The sequence below is a fragment of the Aulonocara sp. 'chitande type north' Nkhata Bay genome, linkage group LG7 (assembly GCF_057382095.1).
Source record: "Aulonocara sp. 'chitande type north' Nkhata Bay isolate Kocher_YH1m ecotype deep benthic linkage group LG7, A_spYH_male_GT1.1, whole genome shotgun sequence".
NCBI classification, from domain to species: domain Eukaryota; kingdom Metazoa; phylum Chordata; class Actinopteri; order Cichliformes; family Cichlidae; genus Aulonocara; species Aulonocara sp. 'chitande type north' Nkhata Bay.
The window spans coordinates 17618296-17633204 of NC_141350.1; the positions used below are offsets into that span (position 1 = coordinate 17618296).

The window sequence follows — 14909 nt, forward strand, 5'->3', positions numbered from 1 at the left end:
GGTCGAACATGAATGTAAGAAAATGGATGGATTTCTTTACACTATTTGTTATCTGTATATTATCTTGTTTTGTGAACTGCAAGAAAGACAAAGACTTAAAACCAAGTGACTCCTGGAATAACAACACTTGCTGACTTTTTAAACTTAGTTAAAGCTTTTCTTCAGTTAGAAAAGCGATCAGCTACATCATTATTAACACCTTACTAGTATTGTGTTGCTCTGACCTATCAGGGCATGGACACAACACCACTAGACTATCCTGTGATGTCTGGAACCAGAGCACTTGCAGTGGTTCCTTTGGATCCTGTGGGTTGGCTTGAGTTTTGCTGGGGCCACCGATGATGAAGTGTGCTCTGGCAGATCTTGTAGATATTCATTTGGTTTGGGATCTGAAGAATGTGGAGGCCAGACTCAGAGCCTGGGGTTCTTGGTGTTTCTACTGCTATTTTTGCCATGCATTGGGATGCATTGCCCTGCTGTAGAAGAATGCTGCCCCATATTAAGTTGATAGTAGAGGTCAAGGTAACAATCACACGAAAGCCAAAAGTTCATCCAAAGTTCACTTCTCATAGGTTTTGATGTTCAGACTGTTGTTTTAAGGCAGTAGTTTATTGTAACATAATGCTCATTCGAATATGCTTAAATCATATTGTTTTTCTATTGACCGCTGTGTATTAGTGATGCATGCGACTGTTTGCAGCAGTTCTTCTCTGCAGCCTTGTGATGGCAGCATAATTCTTTGAAATCTACACAATGCCCTGAGCTTCATAATAGAGTGCAGATTGTGGAGAAATGCTGCTTGTCCCTGATAAACTACCACCTGCTAGTGAGTTAGCTGTTACCATGAGAGACCATGTTATTTCTTAGATGATCGAAATGCATTGGTTATTAGAGACATCTTAAAACAAATGCAAAAGTATCCCCTCTTTGTTTGTTAATGTTTTTGCTGGGGGTGTAAAGTTATATGTCTTTGGTTTATTGGCTCCAATACCAGATAGAAATTCTGGCATTCTTGTTTTAAACTGTTTACCTAAATGTCCACTTTGGATTGGAAATGGGATCAACTGTAACTAAACACATATAACAGTGGACTAAAGCTCCTTCAAACTTCACTCCCCTCCTTAGCATGTAGCCACTAAGGAAATCACAGACGGACAATCCCTGCAAGAACTTTCACACCTCTTACATATGTTATATGAGAGACGCAGTGCAAGAATGGTGTGGACTGAGGATCTATTTTAGTGAGCCACTCACATGAGCACTGGAATCTATATATCTACCCTCTTTCTTTCCTTCTAGTCTCAGAAAAAGACGCCTGTGAGTGTTTGTCACCTGCTGTAGAAGGTAAGGATTTTATTTTGAAATACAGGAGAATCAAGGGATAAGGAAATAAAAAACATGTGTTGCAATATATTCAAACTGTTCTTGCCATTCTGAATTTATCAGTATTTTTAAAAATGGATATAATAATTTTTACTCTAAAACAGTATTTACGTTATGATATTATGTTGTCATTTACTAAGACCAGGTTTCATATTTTTTATTAAAACGACAAATATACTTGTGAGTCAAAGAGGGGACTGTTTTTTTTTTTCTAAATCTAAGATCTGTGGCTTCTCACAGATGTCCGAGTTGAAGTTATGACTAACACACAACAGTGTCCATTTGATTTATGTGTTTTACTTTTACAAATCTTCTCCTCTTTAGTCTTTGTGTATGTTTCCTTTTTTCAGAAATAACCTGCCAGGTTATTGTAACCTTTTTTGGATTTGTTTGAGTGAGGATTTTTTTAAGTCACACGTTTGACCTTTTGACAATGTCATACACTGTTTATGTCGCCTTCTATGTATACCCAACCCACAGTAGCTACAACAGTCAATGGGCTGAAATGTGAAAAGTATCCTTCTGGAAAAAAAAATACAGATGTTGTTCTAACTTTGTTTTTCTTATATTTGCAGATTAAACGAGGGGGAACACAAGACTGCAACCATGTCTGAAGCGTACGTATAACCTTTAAGTTTCAATACACGTTAGCATTTGCTATGTGAGATTCTAATCTAATCAAAGCATCTCCTCTCCACCTATTTGCATCCTTGCTCCAAACTTTACAGGCCTTCGGTGAGTTGATTTCAGTTGTCAGTAATGTTAGCTGTCAATGAGATGGCTTAATCGATTGGATTAAAACTAGGCAACACACCAGCTATGCCTTCAGCACTTTAACCCTGTCTTGAATGCTGACATTAATGAGTGAATTCTCTAATCTAAATATTAAAAAATAATGAAAATAAGTGCAAAACTGAGCATTTGACAACAATTCATTCAATACATTCAAGGCCAAATGAATAAAATGAACATTGTCTTCTTTTCCAGAAACCAAAGCCAAAAATCTCTGCATCTCGCAGGCTGTTCTTGAAGGTATCTTTTGTCTAATTGTGTATTAATCTTAGGAATTCATATTCTTGAAGCACTGTAAACCATATACTGTGTGTTTGACTGAGGTGTCATCCTGTATGTGCACCAGACAAAACTGCTAAAGAAGGCCATGACTATGCTGGAGAACGAAAAACAATTCAAAAAAGATGAACGAGAGAGGATCCTTGCTGAGAGAGTGCCAGACCTCCAAATATCCGGTCTGTCTTTGCAGGAACTACAGGTACATGTGTCAAATAGCAGGAACTTTTTTTGGATTGTGGCATAACAAAAATTGACATAAAATCAGGAAACTATAAAAACTCTGGTCATTTTTTCCCACCTACTTTGGGTAATATCTGGCCACAAGGAATTACTGATAATTTATTTTCTAAGGTCTTGTGATATCTATAACCAAGAATTTTGCTGGCACACAAATTCAGTTACTGTGTTTATAATTTAGTTTGTGGTACTGAGGGCATTGGAAAATGACATTTTAAAACCTCAACAGCAATTCAAGCAATGCCTCGCTTTAGCAGAAGAATCCACAGACCTCAATGTCAACAGTTTACCATTATGACCATTAGAAAGTATTCCCAGTGAAAACTACTCACACAGACTGTTTATATCAATCTGTGGATCAAACAAACTTATATAGATGAATTTATTTTGTATTTTATCACCAAGGCATTGCACATATATATGTTCCAGTGTCTCTTTGTATCGTTTCTTGTCAGTTTTTCCCATTAAATTATTAAAACCAATTAGATAAAAACTTGTTTTCACATCAGGTCTAATACACTTAAATCTTCTATTCACAGAATTTTTGCAAGCAGCTACATCAGAAGATTGATGTGGTTGATGAGGAGCGCTATGATATTGCTCTTAAGGTGACAAAAAATGACAAGGAGGTAAGTATTATTTGCAAATAACCAACCAAGTATTTTAAGTACAATCTTATAGGATGCATACGGACAATAAAAAGTTCAATAAATTAATCCTGAGGATGGGTTTTTTTGTTTGTTTTAAAAAAAAATCTGTGTTGGAAAAAAGATACAGGATCTGTCTCAAAAGATCTTTGACTTGAAAGGCAAGATGAAGAGACCCAATCTGAGGAGGGTGAGGGTGTCTGCTGATGCAATGCTGGGAGCTCTGCTGGGCTCCAAGGTCAAAGAGTCTGTGGACTTCAAGGCCAACCTCAAGACTGTGAAGAAAGAGGAGGAGAAGGTAAGTGGAGCAATATATATGTTAATTCACACTATTTTTTAAGAGTCCCGAATGTAAACAACAATGTAAATACACTATTAAAGTATGCCCATATTCTGCCTTTGAAACTAGTGCATGTGAAGTGCTACAAAGTTCAACAGTGTGCTAGGCACTAAGATTTAGTGCAATGAAAATAAAGACATACCTGCAGTGTTTGCTATTAAAAAGCATGTATCCCCACCTCAGTATGAATTTAACTGCACTAACTGTACTATCACCCTGCAGAAAGAGGAAGTGACTGACTGGCGTAAGAACGTGGATGCCATGTCTGGTATGGAGGGCAGAAAGAAGCTGTTCAATGCTGGACAATAGATTTAAAATGAATATCTGGGTTAAGATGTCTGTTAAGAAACAGGTGGATGCAACAACTGCATTAACTTTATAATGATTATAATTCTGACACAGTTCATGTTGTGAATATACAGACAGTAGTGAGGCATCAGTAGTGTCTTTAGGACAATTGTCTCTTAATATATATTTTTCCCATAATGAAAAAATGTGTATTAAACATATTAGAGCACTACATTGCTTTTTTAGTTTTTTAGCCTATATCTGAATTAATATTGATTGCCTGTGTCACTTCAATAATATCGCCCTGCTTTTTGACTTTGTTTATTTATTTAAAAAATCGCCCATATTTACAGAAAACCAGATGAGCATATGACAAGAAATCTTTCATGTGTCCTGCTTATGTTCTGCCCATGTTGTCTGAAAAAGCTTGTGCTCTTTTGCTATACTGAACTGATTAAGACCGTGAATGCACATTCCAGGGGCAGCTAATGCTGGAGTCAACTGTTCATGAAGTCCTTGTATGAATGTGGTATTAATTAAACTAATGAGCAAAGCATTGTCATAATCAATCAAATAATAAAATCTCTTTAACATTAAGCAGAAATCATTGTTCTCCTTTCAGTACTGTTTAAGAATGAATCACGCTTATAGTCTGTGTGTTTATCAACATAAACTTCAGAATAGTGAATTGATATGTTAGACATTTGCTTTATCCAGAATTTATTGTAGTGTTAAAAAGACGTCACGTGCAACTCATAATTTTTAACAAGGTTTTCTGGAAATTGTATTAGCCTAATGGTTCTCAAACTCTAAGGCTCCTCTCCGAGTTCATGCGTCACACCCAACAATTTGCATCAGTCATTAACAATAGAAAAGAACCCAAGGTCAGCATGATCGCATCCAAACTTCATCAAATGCTTATTTTTTCTTTAAAAATACATTTAAAAATACATTTTTATTCATATGCATGCAACACAGAGCACCTGTATAAAAAAGCCCAAAGCCGACTGTACTTCCTCAGGAGGCTGAGGTCTTTTAACATCTGCAGGAAGCTCCTGGGGATGTTTTACCAGTCGGTGGTTGCTGGAGTACTTTTCTATGCTGTGGTGTGCTGGGGGAGCAGCACAGCAAAGAAGGACTCATCCAGGCTGGAGAAACTGATCAGGAGGGCTAGCTCTGTGGTCGGCATGAAGCTGGACACTCTGGTGACAGTGGCAGAGAAAAGGACATTAAAGAAACTGATGGACATTATGGACAATGCCAGACATCCTCTGCACACGGCCATTAACAACCAGAAGAGTCTGTTCAGTGACAGGTTGCTTCTCCCAAAGACAAGAACTAACAGACTTAAAAACTCCTTTGTCCCACACGTCATCAGATTGTTTAACTCCTCCCTGGAGGGGAGAGGGAGGGAAAACAGGAGGACAAAGGAGGGGGGAACAACTAAGCTGTAGTGCCTCTTCACCTCACTGTACAATACCTTGTGCAATACTTTTGTTAATAGTCAACAGTGCAATAGACTCAATACTTGAAATGTGCAATTCATTCACTTGTATTTTTATTTTTATTTTTATTCCTATTTATTCTATTTATCCCCTTTGTATATTTTATTTATATTGTCTCTGTATTTATATATGTGTGTGTGTGTGTGTGTGTGTGTGTGTGTGTGTGTGTGTGTGTGTGTGTGTGTGTGTGTGTGTATATATATATATATATACTATTCTGTAACTCTGTAACTTCTGTCGGTGCTGTGCTTTTTTGGAAATCGAATTTCCCAGAGGAACCCACCCGAGGGATTAATAAAGTTCTATCTAATCTAATCTAATCTAATATGCAATGATGTGCAAAAATCTTTTCCTCTAATTTCTTTAAATAGTCATTGGTAACACTTATTCCGCTTGTAGGACATTCAAAGCTCTTCTTTGGATGTTGGCTGACTTTTGATCTGTTCTCTGTCAATGTTGATCCTATGCTGCTTCAATAATGTTGAGCCTGTTCTCAATGAGATGCTTTCTAGGTGACATTTATGGCAGTTCAAAATCTGCATTTCTTATTCCTTCAATGTTGAGAAGATCCCCAACACCACTGGCTGAAATGCAGCTAGAAAAAATGACAGAGTCCACCGTACGGGTGGCTGTAGGCACTCACTGTTGTACTTTGCTCCTGACTTCCTCTGTACAGATGGATGTCTCAGGTCCTGTGCCAGGCCAACTAAAGAAATTGGAACAAATTCTATGTTTTTCCATCAGACTTGGAAGTAATAGAGTGCATAAAGATCCATCACAGGACAGAATGACTACAGACCTGTCGCCTTGACGTCTTTGGTCATGAAATCCTTCGAACGACTGGTGTTAGCCCATCTGAAGGACATTACAGGCCACCAGCTGGACCCCATCTGAAGGACATTACAGGCCACCAGCTGGACCCTCTGCAGTTTGCAGAGGGTCCAGGTCGGTGGATGATGCAGTAAACATGGGGCTGCATTACATCCTGCAACACCTCGACCTGGGAACTTGTGCCAGGGTCCTGTTTGTGGACTTTAGTTCAGCTTTTGCCTGAACATCTCTCCTCCAAACTCCCTGTGAATGTGTGTGTGAATGGGTGGATGACTGGATATGTAAAGCGCTTTGGGGTCCTTAGGGACTAGTAAAAGCGCTATATAAATACAGGCCATTTACATTTATTTATTCTCAGTATTGGTGCCCCTCAAGGATGTGTCCTCTCACCACTACTGTTCTCCCTCTACACTAATGACTGCACCTCCAAGAAGCTGCTGATCCAGTTCTACACTGCGGTCATTGTCACATTGCTCCCACTGAAACTGCACCTTATGCACATTCTGTAGTATTCATTCCACTTCATTTCTGTATTCTATGTATATAAGTTTAGATTGGTTATTTATAGCTGGTTTACACAGCTTTGTGTATGTATGTGTATGCATGTGTAATGTGTGTGTGTGTGTTTGTGTGTGTGTGTTGTGTGTGTTTATGTGTGCGTGTGATTTACATTGCTGTACTTGAGAGCCTCCATCTGTGTCTGCACATATACTTGGCCAATAAACACGATTCTGATTCTGATTTAAAGTTGATTCCGTGCTAAGCTGAATGAATTCAACTTAGCAAAGTTGTGTTGTACCCTCTGCTCAGACTCAGTCAAATGCAGCAAAAAAAAAAAAAACTCATCACAGTGGAAATGGAAAATTACCAAAGCATACTGCAAAAGCAACTGTTTCCTGTTGCAAAGAAACTCGATTGTTTCAACTGCCATTGAAGCAAATGAATTGAAGGAAATGCAGCATACGGTGATGTCAATGGCTTCTAGACTTTAGGCAGTCAATGACTGCAAACAGTTTTAATCTGAATGTTAAAAACAGCCCTTGTATTTAAAATTTTGTTAGCCAGTCAAAATTAGTTAAAGTTTTGTTAAAACCATTTATCAATCAAAGTGAAAAGTCTGCACATTAATCACAACTTTACTGTTTAAATTAGAATCCACTGTGGTGGTGTACAGAGGATGCCACATTATAATTTATGTCACCTTTCTCTTTGTTTGAACTTCAGCAGGTCATCTTTACCATGTCTGCATACTCATACATACATACTACATACTGAGTTGCTGCCATCTGACGTGTTTATTAAATATTTGCATTCAAAAGCAGTCAAACATTTACATCTAATGACGTGGACAGAGAGTGTTAAAGGGCCTATACAAATGTTGATAAGCATTTTGCTTATCAACAACAGGAAACAGATCAGGGACATTAATTGTTTGGTCCCAAAAAGCTAAGTCATTACATTTTAGAACATGAGTTGAGATATGGCTAATAATTTTTGGTCAAATTAACCATTATCAGACACTGTTTCAGGAGTCAAATTAATACCCATGAATCAAATCCACTGAACGACTACCCTGAGGTACCCCTGAGCAAGATACCGTCCCTACACACTGCTCCCCGGGCGCCCAAAGGCTGCCGACTGCTTCACAGAGTGAATGGGTTAAATGCAGACAGGGATTTCCCATGAGGATTAATAAAGTATATGTTATTATTATTATTGACAATGAGAAAAAGGCACCAAAAAGAAGCAAAATGACAGGAAAAGTAACAAAAACTATGTGAAGAAACAACACTGAAACACACAATTATGACAAAAAGACTAAAATGCAAAAATCAAAACAAAAAAACATCTAGCATACAGAGATGTCAGATAATGGAAAACACCTATATGATGTATAGGTGAATGCACAAAATAAATACAAATTTCAACTTCCTCATTGTAGGTGTGTCTGCCCTGTAGGATGAGCAGGGAGGGCTTTTATCCATCTGTACCCAGTGCCTGGATTTTTCATAATCTGTCCCTGGCTGCAACCTGCAGAGGACAACTTACACTTCTTAGCAAAATCCAGACTGAACCATAACAGCTTCCCAGTAGGCTATCTTACTTTATATAATAGAGCTTGAAGAACCGGATAGACTAAAGAACAATGTCGTTGCTCTTGAGTAATTTTAAATTTGGTCTGTTTTTTCACACGGTAATCGAAACACGTCTACGGTTGTGACACAGGCAACGCCTTCTCCCAGCTTCTCTATCCACAGTGAACGAGTCTGACGCTTGCAGCTGCTCCTTATATAAACATAACGTTTAGCAGTAGTACCGCCTGTGTGTGATATTCGACGTTCCTATTGGACGGCTGGACTGTCAATCGACAACGTCCAGGGGACGCTACCGTGCTTAGCCTGTGGTGTACTGCTGTCAACATTAACGGGTGTACCAGCTACATTTAGCCGGATATAATATTCTAACGTGGTAAGACGACGTTTTTTACAATGTTCCCATCAGTTTGGGATGAGAAACCTCAAAGTTTACAGTTCTGTTTTTAAATATATTAATCCTCTCTTTATGTCGGTTTAAGCGGCCATAACAGGCAGGGTTAGGGCTCTTTTAGGTATCGTCGCCCATCCTTTGAGGTTAGCTTTAAAGCTTTACAGCAACATGACAAAAAAGTGCTTATATGCTGGCTAGCTATCGTTAATTGTTGTTTTATCTTCAGCAAATAAAGAGTAAGGGTTAATGAGTGCATCTGCTGTAGCTAACTCTCAGCCGGCTAAAAACAACCTGTGACCTTTTGCTGGCTCTCTCTAAAAGAGGTCCCTGCTCCACAAACGTGTGATTCATTAGGATGTACATCTCAAGCTGGACACAGATCCTTTTTGCATCTGTGTCAAATCTTTACTTTGCTCTCTACATTGCCTCTTTGTTAATTTCTGTTGAATTTGTGCAGGTGCCTGCAGCAAACTCTCCGGATGTCCAAGTACAAACTGTTTCTGCTGAGACATGGAGAAGGGGCCTGGAATAAAGAGAACCGATTCTGCAGCTGGGTGGACCAGAAGCTGAGTGAGAATGGGGTGAAGGAGGCCCAGGACTGTGGAAGGCTCTTGAAGGAGCAGGGATACAAGTTTGACATCGTGTTCACGTCCATACTTAGCCGCTCGATCCAGACAGCATGGCTGGTGATTGAGGCTATGGGTCAGGAATGGGTCCCTGTTGTCAAGTCCTGGAGGCTTAACGAACGACACTACGGCTCTCTGATTGGACTCAACCGGGCAGAAATGGCTCAGCAACATGGAGAGGAAAAAGTGAAGCTGTGGAGAAGGAGCTATGACATCACTCCACCCCCGATTGATGAATCCCACCCTTACTTCCATGAAATCTACAATGACCGTAGATACACCACATGTGATGTCTCGAAGGAGAAGCTTCCCCGAGCTGAGAGCCTGAAGGAGGTGTTGGACAGGCTGCTGCCATACTGGGACAGCACTGTGGTGCCAGTGATAAGGAAGGGCAAGACTGCCCTCATTTCTGCTCATGGAAACAGCTGCAGGGCCCTGCTGAAACACCTGGAAGGTATGCTACCATAACCTGCCATAAACAATGCTCGCTGAGACTTTGTCTCTGTAGGGTGAATGCATTCCTGCAATACTGTAGTTGAAATCAGCAGCTGCCTCTGAACTCTACAGTCTTCTGCTTCTGGTCATCAGAGTCAATGAATTGGAAAGGACCTATTTCACTTCCAGAATTGGAAAGTGGTCGACCTCTTGTCGAAAGGCCACTGAGTTTGTGTTACATTTGCAGTGACTATGACCTTTTATCAACCTGCTTGTACTGCCCGCTCTGTAACTTGACACATATTGGGTGTTACCGTACCTGTAGATAATTACAGGAAGCAGAGGATACATGCAGGCTGGAGCAGACTAACATTACAGCTTTGCTGAATATGATCTCATTCTCTAGCAGTGATTCAAACTAAAAGACTGCAAACTGTAATTGGTCATGGTTGTGAATTAGGGCTGTGCGATATGACCAAAATCTCATATCCCGATATAAGAATTCTATCGTCCGATAACGATATAAATCACAAAAATGTAACATTTTCTGTAAATTCTGTGAATCTCGGGCAGCTCGTCTTGCGGGAAGTGTTTCCAGCTGTGCGTCATGTAGCTGGTGTCGAGTGTTTTAACCTATGCATGAAACTATACATTTTTAGACATAAGTTGTAACGGCCGCCGTTTTCTTTGTGAGTATTTATTACACGGCGTGCTGCAGGGGAAAGCTTGTTCTAACGTTTGAGTCTAAGGTTTATTTTTTAGCACTTGGTGGCTCTTTTTTACTTCTCATCCGTAAATAATCTGCTCTTTCACGTGATTCAGTTTATTTTGAAAAGTCTCAACAGGATCTTGAGCTTTATTGTGAAAGGTTTATGTGGAACATAAACAAGCGGACACGCTATGGTGTTACCGTCGTTGTTGCTAACCACAACGCATAAAACAGGCGCTTGCCCGTCAGTAGTGTGGTTATATAAAATATAAGAGTAAGAGAGAACTTCAAGAAATTAATATAACCACTACAGTGACCATCAAAATGATGAAAAAATATTACCGTAAACAGTTTATTTTGCAACACCACGAAACAAACGATAGCGTAAAATGAAACGATAGACGTTTTTATATCGTCATCCGATATATATCGTTATATCGAACAGCCCTATTGTGAATGGCTTGTATTGGATGAATATTACTCCTCCTTTCTCCAGGTATATCAGATGAGGACATTGCCAGCGTGACTTTACCTACAGGGATACCTGTGCTGCTCGAGCTGGATGAAAACCTCAAGCCGGTGAAACCTCGACAACTGCTGGGAGACCAGGAAAAGATTCAGGCAGCCATTAAAAAGGTGGAAGACCAGGGAAAAGCCAAAACAACAACTTGAACGCATTGCAATAGTTGTAAGACGTAATATAGTTTCATTCTTGCTGCCTCTGAGCACTTTTTTTTTATTAGCTATGGCAAACTCAACAAACTTGAATAACTCCTTATTTAATAACAGACAACTGCAACAACAGATTGTCATTCTACTGGGACACGGAGAAGTTCAGAGATATGTGTGTGTGTAAATGTTTTAATGTTGTGCTAAATGTTTTTGTGTAAGCACTGAGAAGACATTTGGTCTGTAGCTTGAATGCCACTGTGAATGCCAGCTGGGTAACACTTAAGGGTTTTATTTATGTATTTATTTAGTTATTAGGTTTCTTGCACTGTAACTCTACTTTACAGATTCATAGCAATGCACTGATGTGGCAAAATATTAAAATGCAAAATATATTTCCTCTCTTAAAGGTGTTTTTGTGTGACAGGGTTTCTAACCTGTGCCTTCAGTTTTTATTCGGCACCTGAAACATGTCTTTTATTGAAAGTGGACCTGTTATGCTTTTCCTTATTTACCTTCAGGTGTGCGCTGTTACATTGATGGATGGAAAAAGCTCAGGCTTCACTTGTTTGAAATCAGTTAAACACTTGGTTTCAAACAGTTTTTTTTTTCTCTGGCCTCTCTGTGATGTCATTGAGAAGGGATATTCTTTATACAGCCATCTCAGGCGGACGGCTCTAGCGCTGACTACTTGGTTTAAAGGGAGAAACACTAAAACGTCTTGTTTCATACAGTGGATGAACTGAGGTGTGGCACAAAGGCCAGCTGTGAGATAAACTGGGATTATTTTGAACTGTGAATCATGCAAAGCTACTCGTGTAGAGTCCAAAAATATGAATATGGAGCTGGAAATCAGCAGAACAGGTTCTCTTTAAGAATAAAAGCACTCCATTAAGAAATCTTACCTCAGAAAAATTACAAACCAGCCCATTCATTCCAAGAATTGGGTAATAAAGCCACTCAAATGCTGTGAAATGCTGAAATTGAATGTGGATAAGTTACTGATACCTTTTAATGGCCTACTCAATGCAGCAGAATCTGCTTTAAACAGTACATCAACTCTGACACATAACAGATTGAGTTCAAAACACTTACACTCATGGATATATTGGTATGACAACTAGCTATTTTTATTTCTTAATTACAGTCCTACATGGGCCATTTGATGTTATGTAATGAGAGAAGATGTCACTGTTTGCATATTGTCTTACAGCAGAACTATTTTACCGTTATATGTGGCTCACACTGCTTTAATGTTTTTAATATGTTGTAAAGTGTGTCTTGTGTGTAATTGTTGTCTCTTTTTTTTGTTTTTTTGTTCTCAGTTTCTTGCGTTTCGCTGCCACTGTAAGGCGTAACCGGTTTGTTAGGTCAACAGGCAAAATGGATACATTTTTAACATTTCTAGGTACTAAAGGGTAGAAACACTGATATATTTATATTTCCTGTAAGCTAGCTTAATGACCTCCCTGCTGTTCTCACCTTGCCATTTGAGAGTTGAATAAAAACTCTCAAGATGAATAAAATGGAATTCTAACTTTCCAAAAACATAAACTTATTTCTGTGTTATGTTTCATTTTCAGCTTTGTTTTTATCTGATTGCTCTTTATTATTGAAGAGAAGGGTGTTCCAGATGTTGCCCTGATATACAGTCAACTATAAATTATGTGATGGAGCAACTGAACCAAATCGGGAAAATAAACAATAATGCTTGTTTTGGAAGTGCAGACATCCTCGCAATTTGGATTCCGGTCGCCTCGAGCCCGCTGGAATCAATAAACGACTGAGTCTGTTTGGCTACCGCACATGGACTCAGAAGAGTGGTTCTTCATTTCTCAACCCTTTCTGTAATTTGGCCAAACCACTGAGGCTGAGACCGGGAGAAACCCTCTAATTGGATGGAAATGCTCCTAAATGAAATGATCAATGTGATTGTTTTTATTCCAACTTATGTGGCAGGAGCAATACATGTATTTAACTGATATGCTAATGTATGGACCACCGTGTTTATATCTATCCTTTAACAATCAGACAGGCTCATTAAGTACATCTGTCATTTAACCCAATACATCTAGAAGCCAAATACTGCACTTCAGTCAGAAAGCTTTTTACACACAATAATGCAGCACTGCTAAACTGCATAGAAAAGAAAGCGCAAGTTAGAAAATTGAATCTATGTTTAATATTTTTAACCTTTATCAACCAGAGGAATCAGTTGCACTGCAATTTAAAGACATCCCTAAAGTTAACCTGTGTGCATACTCATGTCAACCCTGTGAAACTCAGTGAGTTTGTAGCTTGAGCAGGCGGAGCTGCACATTGCATGCTCTGCTTATAAACCCCTGGTCGCTCTGTGCCTGCTGATTTCCAGCCGCTTTGGTCTGCAGGCCTGGTAAGTTTAATCATAATGTGTGATGTCGCTTCACAAGGTCATTAGGGCAGGCATATAGGGATGTTGTGTTTTGTATTTAGACTGACTTGTGTGGAAAAAACTGTATAATCAGAGTGAAGTACATATTTACAGCTGCTAATGACTGTTGAATTTGCAGTGGTTTCATGTATCATTTGATGTGAGGACAAAAAGACGGGCTGGTTCAGATTTTGAAACACCCCAAAGAAGACTCTTGAAAAGATTTTTTAGGTTATATTTTATATGGATGCCTCACTTTTGTACTTCTTCTGTAGTACTAATTATTACATCTGAGCATGCCATCCTCATTCTAGATTGCTTGAAAAGAGATGAAACTGAAGAAATAGAACATAAATATAAGTGCACGACATTCATTGTTAAAGAAACTAAATGTTTAGATCTCTATGGGAGACTTTCCACACAGAGATATTAGGAGAACTTAATTGTATTCCCTCAATACAAGTTTTTAACATCCTCAAGCAGAGACAAGAGTGGGAAAGAGGTATCATGAAAACTGAAGTTGATGTGAAATATCTTTTTACACTGTGTTTATATTTTTATCTTTAATACTAGAAAGGAAATTTCATTGTTATAAAGAAAATTGATTCTACTGGATCCAAGCTGCATAGAAAAAGAACTCTAACAAGGAGTGACAGAAACAAAACAAGTCTCACGATCCCTTTTCATGAAGTAATTGTGAGCTTAATCATGTACAATTTGCTGGGGGGGGCTTCTGCAAATAAGTGGTTTCAGCTGCCCATATTCTTGTTTTTCCTCCCTCCTTTCATGAAGCTTAGATACTTGCATCTTTCTGTGCAACAGAACGACAGAAGTCGAAGCCATAATTCAGTTTTAGTTTTCTGTTGCTCATATATTAAGCGGACGTCTGGCTGTGGACACACTGTTTGGTGTAGTGGACATGCCAAGTCGGCCTCCTATTCCTTAGATGGTATTGCAGATAAAGGCTGGACCACACTCGGTTGCAGCGTGCGAGTTTGTGACCGGAGGCTGATCTAGTCTGGGACAGGAAATGTGTTTGGATTTGAAGAGCATTCTCCCTCACCCATCTTGATTACAGAAATCGGGATGACTTTGTATCCTGAAAGTGAAAACAGCTGTGTATGCACAAAATGTAAAAGATATTGTTAACGCATTGGACTTCCAGTCTTTCATATCCAGTATGCACAAGTACAAGAGAACACATTCTCAGAAAGTAGAGCAATTCAGATATTTATGTTTAATGTTTAGTTGTGTATGACTTTTTCCCCCTT

At 39.0% G+C, this 14909-nt stretch overlaps 3 protein-coding genes across 3 annotated transcripts in view; all 3 read left to right on the forward strand.

Moving 5' to 3' along the window:
* Nucleotides 1–2321: 2321 nt before the first annotated feature.
* Nucleotides 2322–4570, forward strand: LOC147324955 (troponin I, slow skeletal muscle-like). The gene is made up of 5 exons (XM_086299152.1): nt 2322–2415; nt 2522–2653; nt 3231–3320; nt 3463–3636; nt 3901–4570. The coding sequence occupies exons 2-5, from the start codon at nt 2543–2545 to the stop codon at nt 3985–3987; spliced, it is 462 nt and encodes a 153-aa protein (XP_086155278.1). The 5' UTR covers nt 2322–2415; nt 2522–2542; the 3' UTR covers nt 3988–4570.
* Nucleotides 4571–8530: 3960 nt separating this feature from the next.
* On the forward strand, nt 8531–12782 carry bpgm (2,3-bisphosphoglycerate mutase). The gene is made up of 3 exons (XM_086299156.1): nt 8531–8771; nt 9247–9869; nt 11056–12782. The coding sequence occupies exons 2-3, from the start codon at nt 9269–9271 to the stop codon at nt 11229–11231; spliced, it is 777 nt and encodes a 258-aa protein (XP_086155282.1). The 5' UTR covers nt 8531–8771; nt 9247–9268; the 3' UTR covers nt 11232–12782.
* Nucleotides 12783–13543: 761 nt separating this feature from the next.
* Nucleotides 13544–14909, forward strand: part of cald1b (caldesmon 1b) — a 31139-nt gene continuing 29773 nt past the window's right edge. The window contains exon 1 of the mRNA XM_086299158.1: nt 13544–13620. The gene's annotated coding sequence lies outside the window, so the exon portion shown is untranslated. The remainder of the gene's footprint in view (nt 13621–14909) is intronic.

Bases quoted from the DNA above. Each gene is read 5' to 3' on its own strand.
- bpgm (XM_086299156.1), top strand. From the start codon at position 9,269: ATGTCCAAGTACAAACTGTTTCTGCTGAGACATGGAGAAGGGGCCTGG. The intron at 9,870-11,055 runs GTATGCTACCAT...TCCTTTCTCCAG, and splicing joins CCTGCTGAAACACCTGGAAG to GTATATCAGATGAGGACATT.
- LOC147324955 (XM_086299152.1), top strand. From the start codon at position 2,543: ATGACTATGCTGGAGAACGAAAAACAATTCAAAAAAGATGAACGAGAG. The intron at 3,321-3,462 runs GTAAGTATTATT...GTTGGAAAAAAG, and splicing joins TGACAAAAAATGACAAGGAG to ATACAGGATCTGTCTCAAAA. The intron at 3,637-3,900 runs GTAAGTGGAGCA...ATCACCCTGCAG, and splicing joins TGAAGAAAGAGGAGGAGAAG to AAAGAGGAAGTGACTGACTG.